This window comes from Spodoptera frugiperda, chromosome 15, assembly GCF_023101765.2.
Source record: "Spodoptera frugiperda isolate SF20-4 chromosome 15, AGI-APGP_CSIRO_Sfru_2.0, whole genome shotgun sequence".
Taxonomy (NCBI): Eukaryota; Metazoa; Arthropoda; class Insecta; order Lepidoptera; family Noctuidae; genus Spodoptera; species Spodoptera frugiperda.
In genome coordinates, this window is record NC_064226.1 from 9328775 (window position 1) to 9355924 (window position 27150).

Genomic DNA, 27150 nt, shown 5'->3' on the forward strand with positions numbered 1-27150 from the left:
TCCGGATCACAGTATGTATAATTATGTCTAAGGAAATCCAAACCAGAAATATTATGAGGATTTTAAATGCTTAAGGAGAGATTGAATACAAACTCTACAAAGGAAATGAGTCAGGACAGCTTTTCATGTGGATTATAAGAGACATATTAAACTTCCTTAGCACATCTGACACTAATCTTAGTTTACAGCGCAAATCTTCTATCTCTAAACTTTGCAGAGAAAACACTCGTATTTATTTTACTAAAAGTTTATTTTTAATAGTGTCATGTCGCGGGCAGAAGACGTTAATTCATTCTGTTCAATTAATTTAGTCTCAAAAGAAAATGTCAACAGTTTCTATTTATTTATTGGTTTCCTTCATGTCACTGTTTCTGCGTGAAAAAACTGCGTTGATTAATTGCAATTTTTTTGGTCGATTTCATTTTTATTCAATCTGATTAATTACTGTGACATTTTATTAATGTTGTCATACACAGCATCAGGTCTATCAAAACAAGTTTCTCCATCAGTTTTCTTTTTGATCAATATTAATTAGGGATGACGTTTACTGTAGCTTAGCTGCGTTCGTTTCCACCTGTGCGAAGCTATGTGTACCAATGAATATGATTAATGGAAGCCAAATGCATCCAAAACAAAGTAGCATAGCACATTTCTGGTGGAAAAGCACCCTAAGCTTGGCGTCCGACGTCTTCATTCCGTAATAATTTACCATACCCACATTTCCGCACTAACCAATGCGACAGTTCCTGTAATCTTCCGTCTACATTAATAGCAACTAAATTCTAGATCATTGCCAAAATAATTTTAATGGCAATATGCATTTTGATTGATAGCAATTATTTATTAGTGACATGGTAGAAATACTTATCGTGGTCCAAATTCTGGACGCCAGTAATTGGTTACATTTGTAGAAAATTTGGCTTCCATTCAAGTCGCAACGTTATTTTGCACCCAGAGGTTATAGTAGACAATTGTCTTAATTACCTATTTGGAGTTGAAGAAGATAAATTGTCCATTAGTAGGACGATTAGTTCTTAATGTTGGACCTAGTTTGTATTTCCGTATTGAATTAGTTGTTTATAAAGAAATAAACAATATGTGAACAGTAAGGTTGATCTAACTAAAGTTTAAAATACCAAAGTATGCTTCATTTAATTTGAGGCAAAAATAATACATTATTTTTGTTGTAAGCATTTCTCAAGAGCATGTCAATGTCATATTTGTTGACCAGCTACAACTGTTCTTGTGAATATTTTTAATGCATATAGTGCAATGAACTATAGTTTTCTATGAGAAGCATAAAATACTTAAGTTTGAAAGCCCGAGCTTTGCAATAGTTTTTGTTTATATAATGTCGGAGAGAGCCGCTTGTCTGACCAATGTCAAGGCGAAATATGATTTACGCAACCACAGAAATAGATCTGCTTGCGTACACTTCGCTTTAATTGTTAGTGTTTGAACATTATTTATAATTTACAAGTCCATGTTCACTCATGTTTATCGTCGTTAATAAAATAAAACACCCAAACTTTAATATACTCGGCCATGCAAATGGTTTGGATCGCTAGTAGTTTATTAAGTCTTGTTTAGATTGATAGAAGAAGAGGTATAAGAAATGTAACACAAACATAATAAAGGTAATGTATTGCTTTGCGAGTTTCGCGAGGCAATACTTAATATTCGCTCGCGATACAAAAGCTTCAGGGAAATGGCACGAAGTGTGCGAAGTCGGTACTGTTAGTACCAGCTGTAGGTAATTGAACAAAGGCTTATAAGTTTCGGATGTTGTTGAATAAATTAACGGTAACAATTGGTGTAGGGGCACGGGCGGCGGTGGCCGAGGGCTCAATGCACCAAACCCTTACTTTATATTCGTCTCTCACGCGATCTTACTGCAGTGATGACACCTCGTGGGCTGATTTACGCTTTTCGCTGTGAGGTTCAAGTTTTATAGATTTAAAGACACGCAAAGAGGCTTCGTGCGACACCAATTATTTTGATATAATACGTAAACAGAAGATAAAATATCGCCGACTCATTTGGCTCGATATTGAATAAATGAATCACATCCGATGCTTTCCAAATTTTTATATTGTTTGATTGGCAGTGTATTAGCTTTTCGGGGTGTAGTTAGTTCCAATGTAGAAAAATCTACTTACAAATAATAGCAACTGTCCTTAATAATTACTCAAAACAAAAGACTTGGAAAGAATACGAATACCATACACGTATAATATTAAAAAACTTGGCTACAAATACTGGTATCAAATATTAGCCTACTTGGCAGTATCAGGCAAGAAAGTATAAAGTATTACTCAAGACTAGTTACTGCCAGCGGCTTTGCCCGCGTCCCAGTAGGATAAAAAATTGCCTATGCTGTGTTATTCCAGACCAAACTTTACGCCTTTTTGACATCTAAGTAGGAAATCCTCATGGAGCTCCTTCGTCTGGGGAAAATGTAAGGGACTGTCAGACTCTTGTTGACTAAAACCTACCCCAATGTCACATATGAGGGGTGCGAGGGTGCGAGAAACGAAATTCTTCTGTAGACCCCGAACACGTGGTGGCTTGCCGTGCTAGGCCTCACCTCAAAATACACAGAGTAGTGGGTGTCGATCTCCTCCTTGCTACGTCTCGGAAACGCGTGTGGACACAACAAGCGCCACCGTCTCGGTTCCTTTAAAACGCGATAATGATGGAGACTTAGACCATAATCTACCCCTGTTCCAAATTTCATTCCAATCCTTTCAGTCGTTTGACGTAGTTGAATAACAAACATATACACAAACACACAATCAGGTATATAATATTTTTGTAAGATTGTGGCATAGAATGTAGCCTATAATAATACTTTATAAAAATAGGTTGTGAAGTCGTTTCCGTACGTAGCATGTTAGGTTCGTGTACTTTATTCAGAAATTCTGCCCCAACCCTTTCGCGATTCCTAAATAAGCCATGTAAGTTCAGATTCTCACGCAACGTGTTTTATTTACTCTGGAACCGTAAAATTCGGAAGATCTCTTATCGTAATAAAGTTGAGTGATGTTTCTATAGACGGTAATACACTTTGTGTCTTTTATTTCACAATATTTTTGATTTTGTGGTTATAAAATATGCGATTTCTACGTCTTTTATTGAGTGACGGTAAATTTTTATTGCGATTGTAGTTGTCAAAGTAAGGTGTAGGTATACTCTTCTTTATGTCCATAAGATTGCAATTTGCTACCATGTTAGTTACTTACTTGAATTTTAAATTATGATCGCGTTCCCGTGGAATAAAAAGTTTCCAATCTGGATGATAGCTGCTACTATGTTTGTTTACCAAATTTCATCAAAATCTGTTCAGTAGTTATAGCGTATTTGACGGACAAAATCCAAACAAACAAACTTTCACATGTATAATATTAGTGTGATTGTGATGGAATTGATCAATTCAATAATAGTTTGCATAATACACAGAATATTTTTAATAATGGGTTTGTTGAGGAAGACGTCGTGCAATTATAATTCGCGCATTTTACCAATTTTTTACACCGACAACAGTTTTTTTATAGAGATATGATTTTTCTATCGAGTAACGATCTTATTTTCGTCCACTTTACTATTATTATAATTCGAAATAAACATAAATATAAAAATCTTTTTAATGTTTGAAAATATAGCTGATGCTTGGATTGCTGTCAACTTTTAATTTCCACAAGCTTTGACGGTGATTTTATTTATGTTTCTGACGTATTTATAATGAGAACAGCTTTTTTATAAAATCATCAGTCGCTTGCGCATAGTCATTTTACTGCTGAAGTTTGAGAAGCTATCTAAACCTACTTTTGTTATAAAAAAAATAAATTTAAACTTTACATATACCTAGAATACGCAACTTTACATAATCACTCTAGAATTCTAGATAAACGAAAACAAGCAAAGAATTCAACATTTATGTAAGCAGTAACGATTCACCCTGAATATCTAATTATCTCTAAGCCGCTTAAACCTGGCCTTGATAATATAAATGAGCTAACATCCATTTTACAGGGCCTAATAGTGCCATGGCAATTACACCTTAATTATTTCTTCCAATCTTTTCGCGAAAAGCGTCAAAAAAAGAAAATTTTCGCGACCCATTTCGTAAGACATTGAGATTAAGGACAATCGGCTGATCTAATGGTCGTTCGTAGGCCGTACCAGTTACAACCTTTTAGGGGAACTATCAAGCAATATTAACATGAAATTAGGCTAAAAAGTAATCTTTTTGAACACATAAAAGAAGTTTTGATGGCTATTGACTATGCATAATGAAATAGGAACAAAGTTAAAGTGTTTGCGTAGAACTATGAAAGCCATTAGCGTTCGTTGTCACGCCAACAGTTTGTGTATCACTTTAATTTCGTTATGGGCCACTATCAAAAGTTTTCGCTTGTAACATTCTTAGTTGTGTTTAAACTTTACTACTTTATCAAAGGCAATCTTCAGGGTGCTTTTCCACCAGAGATATGCTATGTAGCTATGCTACGAAGATGTAATAGTTAAGCTGCATAAGGCCGGGACTCCACCAAAGCAGAGATGTGTGCGGTGTGCTGTGTGCTGTGCGAGAAGAGATGTTTTTCAGCTCGCGGGACTCCACCAAAGCGGAGATGTGTGCGGTGTGCTGTGTGCTGTGCGAGAAGAGATGTTTTTCAGCTCGCGTGACTCCACCAAAGCGGAGATGTGTGCGGTGTGCTGTGTGCTGTGCGAGAAGAGATGTTTTTCAGCTCGGGTGCGGGGCGTTGAGTGCTCAGTACGCATTCTGACACGAAAGGTAGACGGGCTAGCGGGCGAGAGGGGGGAGGGTGACATCGCTCACTGCACGCCGCTCACATCTCTCGTCTCCACTGCGCGTCGTCCGCGCACAGCTCACATCTCCGCTTCCATCGCGACATACAAATATTACACATCTCCGCACAGCGATCTCCACTGAAGCTGAGCGGAGAGGAGACGTGTCAATAACTCAATTCTATTGGTTGTTTAAAAAACATCTCCTCTCCGCTCGTCTCGTCTCCGCTTTGGTGGAGTCCCGGCCTAACTATGTGATCGTTTCCACTAATACTAAGCTATGTAGCGGTACGAGGAAGATGTGCTATGAAAATGCGCCGCCGTAAAGTAGCTGTTCGAGGAAGACGCGCAGCTCGAGTATGCGATGTATGATGTATAGTAGGGAAGCCATCCGTAGCACGCATTCACAGCCCGCATCTTTCCATATCAAAAACATAGATTAGCTGAGTCCATTTCTACCAGTGCCAAGCTATGTGTACCAATGAATAAGATTGGTGGAAGCCAAACACATCTACAGCAACGTAGCATAGCATACCTCTATTGGAAAAGATGGCATCTACTGATAATTTGTGTGGTTTTGACATGGAATTATCATTTTATGGCTTCTCACATAAATTTTGCACAATTTCACTTTTACTGTCAAAGATTTAGTAGACTGTGACTGTTTTGTTGACTGTGTTTACTTTTAACTTACTAAACACACCTATGTGTATCAAAACTTCAAAACATGAAAATGATGTACACTTTAAGAACACAATATAAGTTCTTAAGCTACGATAGCGACCTTGAAGAAGGACGACCTTGGCCAAAGAAAAACACACTTTAGTTTATTGAGGGCTTTCATCTGACCTCCAATTTCAAGGTCAATGGAACTCTATACGTATTTATCAATGTATGTGTAGCCGTTTGTGAAAATAGTCTGTTTGTCCTTTAAGCGAACTTTTGATACAGATTGCAGACTACAGCTGATTCAAAAACCGATTCAATTTAAAGATTCTGAATCAAACTGATCAATATACATAGTAAATTATCCGACTTAAAAACAAGTAAGTATGATTGCATTAACAAGAAAAACACTTGTATTTCATCTAGAAGTTTAGAATGATTTTATTTTTACTCATAAGTAAACAAAACACGCAAGGCAGAAATCAGATATTATGTTTTCAAAACGAGATATGGTGATTTGTTGCAGCTTCTTGTAATGTTATGATTACAAGGAAATTGAATAATAATACATGCCACTTTTCTTCATGTTCTTACATAAAATTTTCGGGTAAAATACGTGTTATCTCACTCAAGATGTCATCTTTCTGACATACAAATGAGCGAAATTTTTTACTTTTTTTGTGCGTCCATTACCGGGCGTGCTTCAATTATCACTTCAGTTTTCTCTTCATAGTTATTAGTGAGATATGTTGTCAAAATCCAATGGTGGGCAGTTTGCCAAAATTCGTCTTGTATGGATTTGTGTAAAGGTGGCGTAAGGTCGCTTGTATACAAGCTTTTTTGTTGAGATTTCTCCCTGTATAGATGCTGTCGTTAGTGTCAAATGATTCATTATGCAAGTTTGCTGAATTGTGAATAGACATTTTTATTGTGACAGGATTGCTTGTAAGTGTTTATCAATGACACTGAATGAATGATTTCGTAAGAAAATCTTTTAGTTGATTTTAACTGGACTAATTTTGCTCTTGGCTTAGACAAGATAATGTGCGATTTGTGTGATTTATTTTGTTGTATTTTATGGAAGAAACCGAATAATTTTGTGTAATGTTAGTGTATCTGCACTTTGTAAACATTACAGTCTGTCTGGCTGAAATTCTATAAATCACACATGTGTAGTTTAGTCTAGACAGATAATCCCTCCAATTTAGATATCGCAATGCATTTATGACTAACGTTAGTATAGAAAAAACGATATGACATCACATGCAGAAATTAGCATACAAAAGACAAAAGTAGAAAGTGTTTAATAATTGTAACAAGCTGATTATAGTTGTTACAATATTGCTACATAGATGACTTGAGTATACCAATTACTGCCATACTCAGAATCATTAAATAGTTACCTAACCCAGTCCTAAGTAATTTTTTTCTGAATAAAATCGTTACTAAAGAATAGTTTAAGTAATCATTGAATGTCACTGACTACAGCTGTTAGATAAATCACCCTAGCTTGTTACGTACTTACTCAAAATGAAAATATTCAATTTTTAATAATGATTCTTCCTATATTTGTTGTTAGTAATGGCTATGCAGCTTACAGATCACCTGCAACGTAACCTTAACACACTTTTGATACCAGAGACATCATAAATGCGGTACCGATACCAACTAGCTATTCAGGAAACTAAAGTGCTTTATTTAAAGGGAACCCTCCTCGTCATCATTCTACCAGTTGATCATTTGTGCCACATAGGGATGAGTCGAAACAGAGCTTACAGCGTGGAGGCTCCGAAGCAGCTCTATTAAGGTAAGCGTCCACAGACCCGCATCGTACGCAACGGATTTAAGTTTGTCTTCTATAGAAACTCGCAGTTGCAGTTGTATCTGCGTCCACTGATCCGCATCGTACGGACCGCATCGTTGGCAATGCCTATATGCGATGCGTACCGATGACGTCATACGGAATGCGTACGATGCGTGTGATGCGTTCGATGCGGGCTTGTTGACGCTTAACTTTATAAGACACGGTGCCCCTGGTTTTAGTGAGGTAAAAATCCCACACTAAATAGGCGCCATTGAAAGGGGGTTTCCCCCGTTATCAAAACAAAAAAAAATGCAAAGTTTTTATTAAAGATTTAGCGAATGATTAGCGTAAACTCTGTGTACAGGATAAACGCTAATCGCTCATAATGTATGCAATTTCCACAAACACTTCAATGTGAGTGTATGATATTGATATACGATAACAATGTGTATCATCAGCGTAAAGCAGCAATAAGTGTGCTTACTGTGATAATTCAGGCCAAGGGAGTAGAAGTGCTTTTTAATAATAAATTCTATTAATCTAGCTACTTCATAATTAATTTAATAATTTTGTAATAAAGATGTATAAGTTATAATAACAAAACTGTAATACTTGAATATTTGATGATATTTTAATATTGACTGCCCCGTTCGCCGAGTCATAAGCACGACTGCCGGACAAGAGAACTCGATCTCTCTTCGATTCGTAGGCTAAGTTAATGGAACGCAAATTACTACGAATCTTCCAAAAACTATAGTTAAAAGATTAATATTTACATTATACATAAAGTGTAAAGCCAACTAATAAAAATATCCATTAGAATGAACAACACCAATATAATTCCACTTGCACCCCTCCCTGTAAACATCAGCTTGAAATTGTCATTTACCTATGAGTCACGCATGAAGCAATTCAAGCGAACTCAGGCGTGGCCATTACTGAATTTATTCTGACTTCAACATTATTTAGTAGTCTATATTATCTACACTAATACTATAAAGAGAAAGAATTTGTTTGTCCACCTTAAAACTATTGGACGGAATTGAAAAAAAAAGCTGATGACTGTTGATGAAGAGAAAGAGGTAAGTATGTAAGATTCGTAGTAATTAATTTCGGAAACAGGCGTGAAGTTATGTATGTATAAAAAAATGCTTTTCTGGAGTAATAGGCTACTTTTGGTTCGATATTATACTGGAAAGAATGTTAAATACGCGGTAGGAGTCGCAGGCGGCGAAATGTATAGTATAAAATACATCTACAAGCGGGGAAACCTTGAAAACAGTGGTAGGGAAGCCAATAAAGTAACAATTTATATACAGGGTGTGGAAATTTACATGCTGATCAACTTCAAGTGGGGTAGATTTCGATATGTGCCGATAACAGCCGTCTTGTTTAAAGGATACCGTGACAATATATCGTTTCATACGAATTTATGTTATTGCTGCTTTCGTAATTTCACGCAGATATATAATTATTGTCTTTTATTCAATTGCCTTATATGTATAGGGTGACTGGTAATTAGTGAAGGATATTTAAACACGTGATTGTATTCATGAATACAAACAACTTTTCTAAAGAAACTTTTTATATACTCAATAGTTTTATTTTTATCACAATAACAACAAAATTTCGCGCGTGCTAGCTTTCCCATGATCAGCTGTTAGCAGCGAGGCGCCCGCGTATGCATTATTGTAAGACTAGTAGGTATTTTGGCACTTTACGCGCGCGTTCTAATGAAATTTTGTTGTTTATATTTGTGTTATTATTTTTTGATATCATGGTAAATATATATGTCTGCGTAAAGCGTTTTTTTAACGTTGATAAGTCTGCCTTTTAACACCAATCCGCTTACTGCCAGGACGGCGAAGCGAAGATGTGGCTGAAGACGGAGCAAACAGCGCTTCCTTTAATTTAAAATTAATCTCAATCACGTAAGATAAAGTAAGCAAAATAAACAATCTTATTAATATATGTCTTAACGACTACAGGTCTTCTATGACTACAGGTCTTAATTATTAGAATTATTTCTAGTTAACATCTCATTATTCCTGACATTTAATTCTTAAGTTCGACGCAGTCATTCCAGTATTGAGACAGTTCATTTACTTTACTATGAAATGGTAACAAAAACAATAATCCGACAACTTTATTATGATAATCATTATGGACAAGGTCGTTGTAAATTATGTCGTTGAACTGCTAAATGCGTCATTAAGTTGCTTGTTAAATTGAATGCATATTGGAACTTTGGTTGATATGTACAATAGTATGATTTTTAACGAGGGGTAACCCTTGATATGAGTTTAGTTCATGAGCGCGTTCGGTTTTCTGATTGGCCGGCTCGAATGAACCAACCAATCAGTACTAAGGGTCAGTATCCACAGTACGAGTTTGTTTTACGTTTAAAGCTGATTGGTTGGTCTATTCGAGCTGGCTAATCAGAGCGCCGAACGCGCTGTTGTCGTTTCGATTCTAGTTAAAGAGTACAAATGCGAATAATTTTATAAAATAATATTCTACTCCATATTTGAACACAATAATTGCGAGTACTAAAAATGAAAATGTACTCAAACGCGTTGAATTTACTTACTGATTCATTTTTATGGACAGTATCGACGCTCGTAAGAATATTTTATAAGCAATAAAAAAATGTTTACATCGACTTTATGCGTACTGAATGAGACGAAAGTATTTTTAGGGAATTAAAGATTGCAGACTGAAGAATCATTGAAGTTTCATTTTTCCTATAAATCGAAGAATACTTTCTGAATGTATAGTTGTTAAATTAAATAAGACTTATTTCTTGCAAAAGAGTGATTAATCAACAGATGCATATCACCTGCTTAATTGAATACTATTTTCAGTCACATTACACTCAGAGTCTGGCAGACATCTGATCCAATAAAAAGGAATAACAGTTAAGTGCACAAGTTTATTCACTCGATAAACGATAAATTTTATTTTTTTCTTTCTCAGAAATAAAAATACCAATATAGGTACAAATGCGTTATTTATCCGAAAGGGGTAAACAGAAATGCTATTTAAACACTCGCATTTCACAAATGTTTTTGTTTATTTTCGTAAAATAATTGCTACTTTGTTTTTCTTCCTACATAGTGAATGTGACTGCACTGTGGGCGCGATAGCTAGGCTGTCGTCTGCAGCCCAACGTATCTTGTGTTGCATTCCCTTAGGGAACAATATTATATTATATACTTGCTTTCCGCTCGCAGCTTCGAAGATGTATATTATTGTACGTATAAATTCTCCTCTTGAATTATTTATTTATTGAAAAAAAGAACCGCATTGATATCCGTTGCGTAGTTTTATAGATCTGACCAATATTGTTTTATATTAATTATATCTAGGTATAGCTATAGGTGTCTTCTAAAAGGGATCTAATTATACAAAACACAGGTATTCTAGTGCTTCATAATACACTAAAGTAAGGTACAACCGATACTAGTCTAGGTAAAAGTGACCTTTGTGAAATAGCCTGAAGGTTCAGTTCGTAACAGTATAGCCATTTTCCAGACACTTGGTATTGATTGCGGCTGAGAGGCTTTGTGTATAACCTTATTTAGAAGCCTGCTAGTGTTGGATATTTTAGATACACCACGCTTTAAGTAATATTTAGTAATAAGTATACGTTCTAATTGTGTTACTGAGTGATTATGCCTTAATTCTAGTAGTAATCTGACATCATTTAACTGGCAACCACGTGGACAGAGAGGCAAGTAGAAAGCTATCGTAAAAAACTTAAGAAATCTCAGAATAAAAATTATGTTTAAGCTGAAAGTGTTTTTTTATGGAATAGGCGGCAAACGAGCCAACGAGTCTGCTGATGGTAAGCGATCAGCGCTGTCCATGGACACACAGACAGACCCAGCAACATCAGAAGATACACAGGTCCATTGTCGGCCTTTTAAAAAGGAATACACTTTTTTTCTTGAAGGTTTGAAAGTCGGGTTCGGAAACACCGCCGACAACAGCTCATTACACAGTTTTGCTGTATTCTGAACTGGAGTTAACACCAAGCGAAGATATTTGTAAAGTGAGTAGCAGTGGTTGGATGCGATTGGACAGAAACGAGTATAATATGAAACTAGAATGTTGGTGTAGGTACTTACCGTGTGACGTGAGCCTCGAGTTGATCCTCGCAGTGATGGCCCGCGCCACCTCCGCGGAGTCAGGCGCTCGCTGCTGGTGCAGCCGAAGGCGCTCGAACAAACAGTCAGCCGCCGCCTCGTCCGCCATGCGAAATGCTGCACCGTCATGGAAATAAATAAAATATAGTTCGACGTAGAATAATCTTTATATATTAATTGCTGTTCATTAGACTCGCCAAAACTCGAGAACTGTATAGGACCGATTTGGCAAATTTTGGCCTTAAACTGTTTGTGGAAGTCCAGAGAAGGTTTAAAAGAAGAGAAAAAAAATGTTTAAGGCGGTACGAAATTTACCGGGCCAGCTAGTTAGGAATATTACTATTAATTGATAATCGTCATTAAATGTGATATACTCCAGGTTTCCATATAACTTTTCTATTAATAATTTTTATTATGATGTGTTATGAAACTATATACGGTATGAAAAAAAAAATAACAGAACAAAAAGGTTTCTGCTATCAACATAAAGTGTAAGTGACGGTATTAAATCAAACATCGACCCCACAGTTCAAGTACGGATAACGATCTGAACCTAATCCGAGTTTTCACCCGTGCTAGTTAGGGTAACGACCTAATTTCGGTTTGATGTTGAAGTACAAAAATCGGTTTTAAATCTAGCTGTAACTCCGAAATACCTACTGATTGGAAGGATTATGAAGCGTTTCGGAATTAGGCCAAACAGTTTGCAATATCAGCCTGCAAAAAGCAATTACTTTTTTTGTTGAAAATGGAGGAAAATGTGATAATTCTTTGTTTACTTTAACATTGTGATTGATGTATTGTATAAGATGTATCATTCATTCGTTTCAATTTTGGGTTCTTATTAGACTTGAATGACGCATACTGATGTAAATTATTTCCCACACTCTTACTCTTTTCAGTTTAATAGATTTTTTCAGCAATTTGATAATTTTAAAACCATTCAAGAAATTTCTTTTTGATTAATTTCTCTCCGGCAATTGATATGTCTACTAGAGATAAAATATTGCATTTCCAGTTATTTGTATGTCTTAATTCCATCTTCAAATTCTATAGTACCCAAATACACTGGTAGATAGGTCATGGACACTAGCCATTAGAGAACAGAAAGAGAAATCTAAGTCTAGATTAGATTTGCAACCATTGTAGCTTGTTGACCTAAGCTGATGTGTCTGAAAGCCAAGTTGAGTGCAGCATTTGAAATATCACAATGCAAGTAGCTCAAGGTCATTTGTATGCTTCGTAACATCTGGTTCTGATCGTTAATATGTATGTAAATTGAAAATTGTGGGACAGTTTAAATGTGAAGCGGGAATTTAATACTTGTTTGTTTTCAAAATAATTATGTTTAATGCTTTTTCGATCATTGTTTCCAATTTCAATGAAGTCAAAAGTGTTATAGGGATACCTATCTTAATCTGTCAAATATTATAAGTTTGTGTTGAAAAACTTACAAATTGAACAACTAAATGTTCTGAAAATATCAAGACTTATCTATAGTCTAGAAGTAAAATAATTGGAGTGTTAGTTTGTAATATTGAAATAACTACTTATAACACGATACATACATCAAAATAACACATTTATAAATGTTGTCTGTCTGTCTTTTCCTAATCTCTCTAATCTAATCTCTGAAATGGCTGGACCGATTTTGACGGGACTTTCATTGGCAGGTACCTGATGTACTAAGGAGTAACTAAGGCTACTTTTGTGTAAGAAAAAGAAGTAATAAAATCTGTAGTCTACGCTAGCGAAGCTGCGGACATAAACTAGTAAATAATAAAACCGAAACTTAAACTCCATTAGTGACATTAAAAGTTAATAGATCAATAAATACAAAACCTTTTTCATTTACAAACTACAAGATCGATAGATCAATCGCGTTAAATAAACTAATCATTTTCATAATACGCGTCTAATGCGAGATGATCTTTATAGCTAATTAGATCATTCGATAATTTAGCAGTCGTAACAGTTGCTCTATAAATTTGAATGAATTTACATCGATTCTAATGTATATGTTATAGCTTTCGGATGCGAGGGCGCGGGTACGATGCATCTAGCGTAAACAAACGAATTGGGGACAAAACGAATGGGCGCAGCGGAGCACTAATGAATTTGTTTATTAGTTGGCAACACAGGATATTTGACCTAAAATTAATACAAAACAGTAATGCACACCATCAAAGAACAGAGAATAATTTAGGACGGTAAGACTAGAATACTACAATGCAGTCATAGTTTTAAATTAAACCTAACAGAATCTTCAAAAGTTCCACTCATATGCAGTCGGAAACTAAACTCTATCAATTAGGAAATAAAATACTTTTTAAAAACTTTCATTAGTTTAGACATGATTATAAAAGCGTAACAAATGTTTGGCACATGTTTGCATCAGCATGTTTTTGCATGAACACTGTTTAATCACTCGCTTTTGTTTCAAACGATTTATCGCTTCTCTCGTAACTTCTTAGTAACGTGTGAACGCTGTTACTTAATCTCGTAGCTGTTACGAAGGAAAGCAGTCTAAATACGCCTCGTAATGACTGTAAGGTTACATTTGACAAACTTTATACGAGCCAATTAACACCTACACACTTAAATTGACATTTAGTTTAATTAAAATGTGTCTACAAGCGAAATGGAGTATCATAGAACGGACGAGAGTAGATAAAATCGGCACTTTCATGAATGCAGACTGAACATAATAATGTGTTTGTGTTGACATTCTTTGAAAATGTGTGAATAACCCAAATGTTATATATTGGGAGGTGATTTAAAACAATGAAAGATACTACTGACGTACGTGAATGCGTGTTGCCCCTGCTGTTGTCAAATGTGACGGTCTATTTGTAAATAAACAGTGTGAGGTGTGCGAGCGTCGGGTGCTGAGCTGTGCGCTCCGCGGCGGGTGCCGGCCGACTGAACGCGGCGGGAAGGAAAAACGTAAAGGCGCGCGGGGCGGCCGCGCTTCTCACTGGGAAATCATTTTCCTCTGCAAACTCATTAATAACAAACCCCCTTTTTGATATCGATGCAAGGAAGCCATTATTAATACTTCTGTTGATAGATTAATAGCATATTTAACTCACTACCGTAGCCACAAATTATCATTCTTTCAGTGACATACTTAGTGATAATTGATAGACTTGTGTAGTTTGTATCGATCGCTTGCCTAATTTATTGGATGATATATTTGCAATCTATGAGATGAATACAGCTGAGATAAAGGGCCAAGATTTAGTTACGATAGGCTTTGAATTTTATTTTTCATGAAAATATGGAGTTTTACTGTCTTTGAGTAGATTTTTTGGACTCTGCGATGTGTGTAAAACGCGAAATTATGACACAATATACCTATCTTGAAATACGACACGATTTTTCGCACGTAGGTAATCATATTTTTAGGTACTTACATTTCCTTTTTGGTTTAGCAATATCTTGAGTTTGTGCAGAGGATTCAGTAGCTATACACGAAAAGAAAGAAAAAAAAAACCAGAAATAAATAAAAAGAAATAAAATAAATGTACAATACGATATAACTCAACAAATGACAATACGAAACATACTTTTATCCGTACCTGACATTGTTCATTCATTACAGTTGGCTGTGGTAGGGGTTAGTATATCAGAGTTATCTTTTTGTAAAAACAATGCATTTTATTTCTGGTTTAAAGTATTTCTTTCTCTTTTAAAAGTTTTGGAAGCAGATTGGAAATTTTTGTCAGTTTATAACCTATAAAATGTGGGAGCCTTATTACTTTTTATTGACATTCACGGTTTCTTACCAGCCAGCAATGAATGAAAAAAGTTTGTATATATTTTTTTTGATGTTTTTTATACTAAAGAGGTTGATACTGATTTTATTTATTTTCTATTGTACTGAACCAATGTATGAAAAAGAAAAAAAAATCACGTTTTACTTGGTTGGCAATGATTAATTTAATTAGGAATCATATGGTTAACAGCTCATGGAATAACACCTTCTTTTTGTGGGACTGTAATGTGGCAAAAGGAGGCTGCTGAGCGGGATTGCAAGAGGGCCAATCCTGCTCATAGAAGTTATCAAGCAGGCAACCGGCACAGTAATAGGCGTTGCATGGGGGTTTTGGGGCAGGTCTAATTAGAGGACTCGGTGCTCCTTATAGGTGCTGAGGGTGGCCACCGGGTTCGTTATAATGATTCATCATCAATGAGTAGTATTGCGCGACATACCAGGCGGAATATTATATAATATTAATCCAAATAAGATAACACGGTATTATCTTACTAATACTAAGTATTTTACCATTAATTTATTGCGTCTATCAACGGTAAATTATTTTCATACATGTATCGGTACAAGTTTGGTAAGTTAGAAATGTCAATGAGAGATTATGTAGAGGACAGTAGCTCGTCGTAAATGTCAGCTACGATCGAAATCTGGAGCACACAGCCTCACTGACTAATGGGACGAGGACACTCTGTATGGAACAAATTATGCACTGAATAAACAGGATCTGAAATGAGGAAATCTCTAACATTTTGTGTTTGGATAAATACTATTCAAAAAGCATTGTGTAACTTCCGTAGCGTATATGCGTACGTAAATTACATCAAACGATGATTCAAGAAAAAAAAAACAACAATAGAATACGTTCCTTTGTTTTGTAAAAGGAATGCATTAGAAAACAATATTTGTTGTAAATTGTGATAGCCTAAGAACGCAGTAACACAGTCGTCATGCGCTCATAGTACGTTTGATCGCGAACGAAAACGTCCTTAATTAGATACAAGTATATCATTTCGTCCCAGTATTATAGAATTAATAAAATGCCAGTTTTAAATACTTTTACATTACACATGACATTTTTCTTAATAAGTCAGTGTTATTTTACAACGGCTATGTCTACAACTGCAGTAACAGAAGCCAGTAAAACTAAGACAAGGGTATGTTTGGCATTTTTTTTAAGATAGAGATACAACTGATTATCGTGGCATAGCGCAGTGCAGTGGTGAGCAATCGGCTGTAAGTATTTGATGACCTATGCGACATACATTGCATACTATCATGAGAACTTGAGGCGGGATATTTACCATTTGTATTAAGTAGAACTGTTCATCCGTAATCATGGCTCTTGCAACAGTGCCGAAATATCCGGAAACTCGCAAAAACTAATAAACAAAAAGTGTGGGAGAGCCATGCTTCGGCACGAATGGGCCGGCTCGACCGGAGTAATACCACGGCCTCACAGAAAACCGACGTGAAACAACGCTTGCGTTGTGTTTCGTTGTGTGAGTGAGGTTACCGGAGGCCCAATTCCCCCTTCCCAATCTTCCCCATCCCCATTCCCGAACAACAACCCTTAAATTCCTAACTCCCAAAAAGCCGGTAACGCACTTGTAAAGCCTCTGGTGTTTCAAGTGTCCATGGGCGGCGGCGATTGCTTACCATCAGGTAATACGTCTGGTCGATTACCGGCAAGTCCCATAAAAAAAAAAACATCGTAAATATCCCGCCTCAATTTCTAATGATAGTACTAGTGACCATGGCGCGCCACGACACACGGGACGTGGCCAATACATCATAATTTCGGCATTAATAATAAATTAATAGTGTTACCTGGATGTATGAACTTTACTTCAGTGAAGGTTGTAAGGCTTGATTGTCCTTCTGACGCACAATTCATAAACCCAGTACCTAAGTACCAATTTCTGTATATGTTTTTTATTGCGTTTATAAATTGCTCGGCAGCCTTGTCGCCTAAAGTGTAATTAAATCAAGATAATTCATAGCCATATTTTAGAATTTTGTACCAGAAAAATAAAATAATATTCTTTTTTTCAGGTCTCCAGTTTTGACCACAACATAATAAACAAACTATTCCCAAGTGACGACGTGAAGTGCGCTGGCAATACAGATAAAATCAATCGATATAAAAGACAAGGTGATAATTTTGATTTTTGGTATAGATTAAGGGACTTCTCCCCTCTTTAAATAAACATAAGTACAGTAACATCAGCGAGGACTCCCTGGACTTCCACAAATACTTAACTCAAGACCAAAATTAGCTAAATGACGGCTGGATCGACCGGCCGTTTTCGAGTTTTAGCAAGAATAACGAACACAATTTCATTTTGATATAACACAATTTCACAAGTCACAATTTAATTTTCACTTAAAATCCAAAGAAGCTCTCGAATAACACAGTATTTTATTATTTCTTTATACAGGTTGTGTCATAAATATGAAATAATATATATACACTTTAACTTGGCCTTGTCAAAAGTTTAAATACACAGCTACCATAAGTATATATCATAGGTGTCACTAGTAGGCCCCGCCCCTTAATGCCTTATCGCGGTAATATCATCAGCGGGAAGTACTTCGCTCTAATTTTTAAAGCGAAATAATTGTAAAACCGTTATCGGTTTATGTATGTATAAACATGTAACAGCAATACTTTAGCACACTGAATGTATTATTTCAATTTTAAGACACAATATATTATGTGTCTGTTGTTTTATTGCTTGTTGTGCGCAACTTCGTCCGCGCAGAATAATGACTTCCGAAAATATTGAGGTTTTAATTTTTATTTAATAAATGTATCCCAAGTTACTCAAGTATATCTAGCTACTTGCCAATAAAATTCTTGTCAAAATCGGTCCAGCCATTTCAGAGATTAGCCAGAAGAAACAGACCGATTAGACAAAAAATGTAAAAACAGTTTATTTTGGTATGTATATTCACATGCATGTATTTATGTATTTGGTTATTTGAGTATAACAAAGAGACACTAATTTTATTTGTTAGTCTAGATAAATATAGTTATTATTTAGAATCATATAATATGTATTTTGTTTTTTTTTTAGGTCCGGCCGGAATTTCACCCCCAGCAATGATACGCCTTTTTCTAAAATTAGTCAAGAATCTTCTCTTCGGACAATTTGAAGACATTAATCACCCAATGTCTAAACAAAATGTTGAACCCGTTTTAATTAATATGAAGAAGGGTTACTTTCCATACATGTACGAAAAAGATGCGGACACAAATGGAAATCAATTATATCATGGAAAGTAAATGGTTTCAGAGCTAAAAACAACACAACTGCAGTAACTATTGATTTAACAACAAAAATAAAAGAAAATATCGATAAAAAGCACTGTGTACTGGGTGTCTTCATTGATTTGAAAAAAACTTTTGATACCGTAAGTCACAAACTATTATTCAAAAAACTGTAATATATGCCTATCAGGGGATGTGTATTAAAAAAGTTAAAATCGTATCTAAATCTAGATAGAAAAAATAGACAATTTTGAGAGTAGTACACTGTCAATCATATACGGAGTTCCGCAGGGGTCCATATTGGGTCCGCTACTGTTCTTGATATAAATGGCATCGCAGAACTAAATCTACATGGTCACATAATCTTATATGCGTATGATACGTGTTTATTTTATTTCGGAGCCAATTTTCCCGACATTATTTCAAAAGCCCAAGAGGACCTCAATGTTCTCTCTGAGTGGTTTGAAAATAACTTATTAACCATAAATATTTCCAAAACTTGTTACATTGTCTTTAAAGCTAAAAATAAAAAATCTCCACAGCACGACTCGCTAACTATTGATAACATCCCACTAGAACAAAAAGACGACAGAAGAAGAATTGATCATCACTTAACATGTCACTTACAGGATCTCTTCGTGGTATAAACCGATGCATACCTAAAAATATACGTTATACTATAATATTCTTATAAAGTCGCATCTATTATATCTCATAGAAATCTGGGGAAGTGCCAGAAAAACAAAATTGCAAGTATTACAACGATTGTTTCGTTATCCATACTTAATACCAATATGTAAAATTTTTGAAGAAACAAATCTGATGAATATCAAACACACACATAACACTTGCGTTCTGTTTTGGAAGATTACGGATAAGATAATCCACAATAGCTTATCATCTATAAAAAAAATACAAATTTCTAAACGCAGTCTTCGTCGACCAAGCTTACTTGTTTTGCTAAAAATACGTATTAACTATTATTATACGCACTAATTATTATTATTATTATATAATATATGAAGGAGCACAACTATTTAACAAACTACTCACAAATATAAAAAGTGTTAGCTCACTTGGCATTTTTAAATCTCGCCTATCTACACACATATTTGCAAACTGTCTTGATTAACTTAATAAATGACTAGGTAATGTCCGAATACTCAAACGCTACTCAATTGTAAGACGCTCTCAAAACTAGTTCTGTCCCTATAATTTTTTTAAAAAATGACAGTGATACGATGTTTAAGTACAACTTAAAATTTAGTAGCATTTCAGTATTCGGGCGTAAGAGTTTAATTGTTGATTGATATTATACTACTTATATATAGGTAGATACATACTATACTTTGTTAATATAATTATATCTATAAAACGTATACTGAATGTTTCCTATATGTTCTCATGTAAGTGGCTTATTATTGTGTTTATGAGAATAAATGACTTAAACCTCAAAATATTAAAAAAACTAGTTTTTTCTTGTAAGCTGTTGTATGTCGAGATTTAGGCTTCAGCATTACTTGGTATTTACTTTAATTCTTCTTCAAAGTTAACTCACTTGTGTTTATGTAGTATTTTTGTATGTATTTTTCATAGTCATAATATGTATTAGAAAAATAATAATTAAGCTTTAATTATTGCATGTCGTAAAAAATTTCTTGCTTTTGTATGAAAGATATAATTATACTAGAAGGTTTACATTTATTCTTGTAATTACTAAATCTATGTTTAGATATATCAAATTTCTCTTTAAATTACATTTTATTGTTTTTTGTATCTTTTTATTGCTACATATTCATCTCTTATCGCAGAAAAGATATTAAAATTAAGTACTCAATGCAAATAAAACCTATAGTTAATTAATTTAAATTTTAATTTTGTTATTCAAGATTTTTCTGACATTTATACAGTAACCTAGTTGTACTGTAGCGTAATGTGATGTTTTCATCATGAGTTAGGTAAAATGTTTTAATATACTTAAGTAGATTTATAGATTTTTTTAAATAAAAGTTCGTCGATTAATGTAAAACACGTTTTATTTGCTTAATGTTAGCAATGATTCATTTAATTAGGAATCATATGGTTAACAGCTCATAGAATAACAAGGGGTGTCCTCCTTTTGTGAGACTGTATTGTACCAAAAGGAGGCTGCTGAACGGAATCTCGAGAGGGCCGATCCTGCCCGTATAAGTCGTCGAGGAGGGAACCGCCTTGACGCCTAATGCGCCAAAATTCCGCTTGTATCAACTGTAGGCAGATCTTTTATACAATGTGATAGGGGTGGGACTTCTAACCCGTTAAGGTTGAGTACTACATCTAATTTTATCGACAAAAAACATAATATGGGGGTTAAACCCTTAATTGAAAATATTGAAAAATAGTGATTTTTTCGGTAAAAATAATTCACAAATGATTTTTTTCTCACCAAAACATTATCAAACATATGAAAAAAGTAATGAATTAGTTAGCCAAGGTTATTAGCTACCGTTTGTCGTTTTTTTTTGTTTCTACGACGCATACAACCTTTGATATCAAAAAAAAGTAAAAAAAATATTAAAATAGTCATAATTTTTAGGGCGACCCCCGACTTTTGTCGATAAAATTAGATGTAGTACTCAGCCTTAACGGGTTAGAAGTCTCACCCCTATCACATTGTATATAATGTAAATTAATCGCCACGGACTCGAGTCCGTGCCCTTGTTATACAAATATACAATTAGTTGAAGTAGTTATTAGGAAGTAGGCAGACCTTTGGGACCGCAGGTGCGTAAATTGGTGACTCTAACGGCCTTAGGGAAGACAATAGCACAGTGGTCACGTGCTGCCATGCAACTTGCACAGCGAGGCTCATGGGAGACGCATGTCTCCTTAGGGACGTGCCGTAACAGATGTTGCATGAGGGCTCTGGAGCAGGTCTAATCAGAGGACCTTGTGCCCCTTCTAGGTGCTGAGGGTTGCCACCGGGGTGGTTTTAGTAAGATAAAAGGGGTAAAAATCCCACACTCCCAAGACTAAGTCAACAACCTAGGTACCTTTTGAAGCTTTCACCCCGTCATCAACAAAAAAGAGGGTTCATATTCATGAGCAGCACAGACATAACACATTACATAATATATGTATAATGTTGATCCAAATTGGATAACCAGGTATTATCTTACTAAGACTAAGTATTTTACCATTAATGTATTGCAACTATCAACAGTAAATTATTTTCATACATGTATCGGTACAAGTTTGGTAAGTTAGAAATGTCAGTGAGAGACTATGTAGAGGACAGTAGCTCGTCGTAAATGTCAGCTACGATCGAAATCTGGAGCATACAGCCTCACTGACTAATGGGACGAGGACACTCTGTATAGAACAAATTATGCACTGAATAAACAGGATCTGAAATGAGGAAATCTTTAACATTTTGTGTTTGGATAAATACTATTCAAGAAGGATTGCGTAACTTCCGTAGCATATATGCGTACGTAAATTACATCAAACGATGATTCAAGAAAAAAAATAACAATAGAATACGTTCCTTTGTTTTGTAAAAGGAATGCATTAGAAAACAATATTTGTTGTAAATTGTGATAGCCTAAGAACGCAGTAACACAGTCGTCATGCGCTCATAGTACGTTTGATCGCGAACGAAAACGTCCTTAATTAGATACAAGTATATAATTTAGTCCTAGAATAAATTATAGTTAATAAAATGTCAGCTTTAAATACTTTTACATTACACATGACATTTTTCTTAATAAGTGAGTGTTATTTTACCACGGCTATGTCTACAACTGCAGTAACTGAAGCCAGTGAAACTAAGACAAGGGTATGTTTGGCAATTATTTTAAGATAGAGATACAACTGATTATCGTGGCGTAGCGCAGTGGAGTGGTGAGCAATCGGCTGTAAGTATTTGATGACCTATGCGACATACATTGCATACTATCATTAGAACTTGAGACGGGGTATTTAGGTACCATGTTGCAAGCGCCATTACCATGGATGAACAGTTCAAGTTGCAACAATCCCGAAATATCTGGAACCTCACAAAAACTAATAAACTTTACCAAGTTCTAATGATAGTACTAGTGACCATGTCAGTTAAAAACTTATACATTGCAAATGTACCATAATAAATGTATGAAACCGATTGTCTTGTGGCGCGCCATGATATACGGGACGTGGCCAATACATCATATTTTCGGCATTCATAGTATTTCTTAGATATATGAAGTTTGTTTTAGTGAAGGTCGTAAGGCTTGATTGTCCTTGTTGCCGAAGGGGTAAGCATTACTTTTCACCATTTGTGTTATAAGTCCCATGTAATAGGGGATGAACTAATTGCTATACACTGGACACAATTCCAGACTCCGTTCTACCACAAAGTTCGAAAAATCGAAAAAAAAACAGTAATAACTTTGTCCGAACCGGGAATCGAATTTGAGATCCCTTGTCCAGCAGTTGCACTTGCAACCACTGGACCAATGAGGCAGTATCAGGACAAGGGATGTACCAGAAAAATAAAATAATATTATTTTTTTCAGGGCTCCAGTTTTTACAACAACATTATGAACGCATTATTGCCAAGTGCCAAAGTAAAGTCTGCTGGCAATATAGATAAAAGTCGACATAAAAGAGAAGGTGTGATCATTTTGATTTTTGGTATAGATTAAGGGACTTCTCCCCTCTTTAAATAAACATAAGTACAGTAATATCAGCGAGGACTCGGACCTGGACTTCCACAAATACTTAATTCAAGACCAAAATTAGCTAAATGACGGCTGGATCGACCGGCCGTTTTCGAGTTTTAGCAAGAATAACGAACACAATTTCATTTTGATATAACACAATTTCATTTTCACTTAAAATCCAATAGAAGCTCTCGAATAACACAAACACAGTATTTTATTATTTCTTTATATAGGTTGTGTCATAAATATGAAATAATATATATAGACTTTAACTTGGCCTTGTCAAAAGTTTAAATACACAGCTACCATAAGTATATATCATAGGTGTCACTAGTAGGCCCCGCCCCTTAATGCCTTATCGTAGTATTATCATCAGCGGGAAATACTTCGCTCTAATTTTTAAAGCGAAATAATTGTAAAACCGTTATCGGTTTATGTATGTATAAACATATAATAGCAATACTTTAGCACACTGAATGTATTATTTCAATTTTAAGACATGCATTGTACCTATATTATGTGTCTGTTGTTTTATTGCTTGTTGTCCGCAACTTCGTCCGCGCAGAATAATGACTTTCGAAAATATTGAGGTTTTGATTTTTTTTAATAAATGTATCCCAAGTTACTCAAGGATATCTTGCCAATAAAATGGATAGCTACTTGCCAATAAAATTCTTGTCAAAATCGGTCCAGTCATTTCAGAGATTAGCCAGAAGAAACAGACCGACAGACTGACAGACAAAAAATGTAAAAACAGTTTATTTTGGTATGTATATTCACATGCATGTATTTATGTATTTGGTTATTTGAGTATAACAAAGAGACACTAATTTTATTTGTTAGTCTAGATAAATATAGTTATTATTTAGACTCATATAATATGTATTTTGTTTTTTTTTAGGTCTGCACGGAATTTCACCATCAACAGTGATACGCTTTTTTCTAAAATTATGTATATATCTCTTCGGACAATTCGAAGACATTGATCCACACCCAATGTCTAAACTAAATGCTGAACCCGATTTAATTAATATGGAGGAGAGTTACTTTCCATACATGTACGAAAAAGATGCGGACATGAATAGAAATCAAATATATCATGGAAAGTAAACAACTGCAGCTATTATTGATTTAACAACAAAAATAAAAGAAAATATCGATAAAAAGCACTATGTACTGGGTGTCTTCATTGATTTGAAAAACACTTTTGATACCGTAAGTCACAAACTATTATTCGAAAAACTAGAATATAATAGGCATCAGGGGATGTGTATTAAAAAAGTTAAAATCGTATCTAAACTTAGATCTTGATAGTAAAAATAGACAGTTTTGAGAGTAGTACACTGTCAATCATATACGGAGTTCCGCAGGGGTACATATTGGGTCCGCTACTGTTCTTGATATAAATGGCATCGCAGAACTAAATCTACATGGTCACATAATCTTATATGCGGATGATACGTGTTTATTTTATTTCGGAGCCAATTTTCCCGACATTATTTCAAAAGCCCAAGAGGACCTCAAGGTTCTCTCTGAGTGGTTTAAAAATAACTTAATAACCATAAATATTTCCAAAACTTGTTACATTGTCTTTAAAGCCAACAATAAAAAATCTCGACAGCTCGACACACCAACTATTGGTAACATCCCACTAGTACAAAAAGACTGCGAAAAGTAACTTGGCTTGAGAATTGATCATCACTTAACATGGCACTTACAGGATCTCTTCATGGTATAAACCGATGCATACCTAAAAATTTACTTTATACTATAATATTCTTATAAAGTCGCATCCATTATATCTCAAAGAAATCTGGGGAAGTGCCAGAAAAACAAAACTGCAAGTATTACAACGATTGTTTCGTTATCCATACTTAATACCAACATCTAAAATTTTTGAAGAAACAAATCTGATGAATATCAAACACACACATAACACTTGCGTCCTGATTAGGAAGATTACGGATAAGATCACATACACTAGCTTATCATTTATAAAAAAAAAATATACAAATTTCTAAACGCCGTCTTCGTCGACCAAGCTTGCTTGTTTTGCCAAAAATACGCACTAATTATGATAAAAAGAGTACCTATAATATATGAAGGAGCACAACTATTTAACAAACTACTCACAAATTTAAAAAGTGTTAGCTCACTCGGCATTTTTAAATCTCGCCTATCTAGATAGCAAACTGTCTTGAATAACTTAATAAATGACTAATGTCCGAATACTCAAACGCTACTCAATTGTAAGACGCTCTCAATACTAGTTCTGTCCCTATCAACTTTATAAAATGACAGAAATAGCACGATATTTAAGTACAACTTAAAATTGAGTAGCATTTCAGTATTCGGGCGTAAGAGTTTAATTGCTGATTGATATTATAATACTTATGTATAGGTAGATACATTCTATACTTTGTTAATGACCACTGAATATATGTTCTCATATAAGTGGCTCATTATTGTCTTTATGAGAATAAATGAGCTGGTGAAACCGTGCGGAAGTAGCTAGTCAAAATTTATCAATAAAAAAAATAATAAATGCGAAAACATATAATTGAGTGCAACAGTCGGGACCCATATTGAATGATTTTAGTCTAGTTTATTTAATGGGTCCCGACTGTTGCACTCAATTATGTTTCGCATAAGATTATTATTTTTTGTGTATTGATTATGCCAAATTTTGTGGTAATAGCGCTATCTACACTTTTAGACTAAGCTTGTTTTTTACTTTTCAGTTTTTATTTAAAGTGTTTTTTACAGTCGGGTTTTTTAATTTTTTAAATTTAATTATTTTTATTTAACACTTTTTAGTTAGTTATAATACGGCTATGTGTTTCTCAAGATTTCACCCGCGACACGAGAGAACTACTTCCTATACCAAGATAATAAAAAAATAACACACGTCCATCCAGTTATTTTAGATTGATTGCGTAACACAAAGAGAGTAAAGGAATTAGAAAAAGAAGAAGGATTAAGGGCAGTAAAATTTACTATTTACAAATTTCGTAAACGGTCTAATTCTTTAAAAGAATTTTCGTCGTGTGGACTTTTTAATATTTTTTTTGGATCTTTTATTGTGAGGGGTTTTTGTCCGTAATACATAGTATTAATCCTTATCCTTTTAAATAGTCTATTAATTTTCTACATTAAATGAAGATAAAATTTGCTCTTTACACTGTTTCCAAATTTCTACTAGTTTTAGACAAAAAACAGTCTTTACAGTTGACGCGTCGCATGGGCTATAGGTAAACGACTATTTAGATAGATTCCTTATTTAACGTTCAGCAAAGCGAGGGCGGGTCGCTATTCCTTTATTTATAAATAAATTCATTGTAAATAATTTAGTTAAGACGTACTTTTGTTATTACTTTTCACTTTTAAGTTCAGACACCGCAGTATTCGGGCGTAAGAGTTTAATTGCTGATTGATATTATACTACTTATATATAGGTAGATACATACTATACTTTGTTAATATATATTGATAAAATGTATACTGAATGTTGCCTATATGTTCTTATGTAAGTGGCTCATTATTGTCTTTATGAGAATAAATGATTTAAAAAAAAACCTAAAAATATTTAAAAATATCTTGAAAATAAGATTTTTCCTATAAGCTGTTGTATCTCGAGATTTAGGCCTCAGCGTTACTTGGTATTTACTTTAATTCTTCTTCAAAGTTAACACACTTGTGTTTATGTAGGTACATGGATAGTATATAGTTATTTTGAGCTTGTGAATGAGTATTTTTCATAGTCATAATATGTATTAGAAAAATAATAATTAAACTTTAATTATTGCATGTCGTAAACAACTTCTTGTTTTTGAATGAAAGATATAATTATACTAGAAGGTTTACCATTATTTTTGTAATTAAATCTATGTTCAGATTTATCTAATTTATCCTTAAATTAAATTTTATTGTTTTTTGTATTCAAGAACTTTTTTGTATCCTTTTATTGCTACATATTCATCTCTCATCGCCGAAGA

At 34.6% G+C, this 27150-nt stretch overlaps 3 protein-coding genes across 14 annotated transcripts in view; 2 read left to right on the forward strand and 1 right to left on the reverse strand.

The window, feature by feature from the left end:
• LOC118279648 (cytosolic carboxypeptidase 1) overlaps positions 1–15206 on the reverse strand; it is a 59627-nt gene extending 44421 nt beyond the window's left edge. For 8 of the 11 annotated variants that reach the window (XM_035599380.2, XM_035599389.2, XM_050698793.1 and 5 more), the window contains exons 1-3: positions 14997–15206; positions 14844–14894; positions 11410–11544 (exon numbers count right to left, since the gene is read on the reverse strand). In XM_035599380.2, coding sequence (XP_035455273.1) covers positions 11410–11544; positions 14844–14894; positions 14997–15015 — 205 coding nt within the window. In that variant the 5' untranslated portion in view covers positions 15016–15206. Of the gene's footprint in view, positions 1–11409; positions 11545–14233; positions 14393–14843; positions 14895–14996 lie in introns of those variants that run through there. The other 3 variants (XM_050698789.1, XM_050698791.1, XM_050698792.1) reach the window with 3 other exon arrangements.
• A 970-nt stretch (positions 15207–16176) lies between these two features.
• On the forward strand, positions 16177–25547 carry LOC118279891 (uncharacterized). 2 transcript variants are annotated; one of them, XR_007706008.1, is made up of 4 exons: positions 16177–16356; positions 17255–17354; positions 18280–18919; positions 24681–25547. XR_007706008.1 is itself a non-coding variant. In XM_035599734.2 (3 exons), the coding sequence occupies exons 1-3, from the start codon at positions 16240–16242 to the stop codon at positions 18486–18488; spliced, it is 426 nt and encodes a 141-aa protein (XP_035455627.1). In that variant the 5' UTR covers positions 16177–16239; the 3' UTR covers positions 18489–19783. The 2 variants fall into 2 exon arrangements, 1 of the variants encoding a protein (XP_035455627.1); XM_035599734.2 differs by lacking the exon at positions 24681–25547 and having other exon boundaries at positions 18280–19783.
• On the forward strand, positions 22074–24687 carry LOC118279900 (uncharacterized). The gene is made up of 3 exons (XM_035599747.2): positions 22074–22290; positions 23009–23105; positions 24057–24687. Exons 1-3 carry the CDS (start codon positions 22174–22176, stop codon positions 24263–24265), a joined length of 423 nt encoding a protein of 140 aa, XP_035455640.2. The 5' UTR covers positions 22074–22173; the 3' UTR covers positions 24266–24687.
• Positions 25548–27150: the final 1603 nt, after the last annotated feature.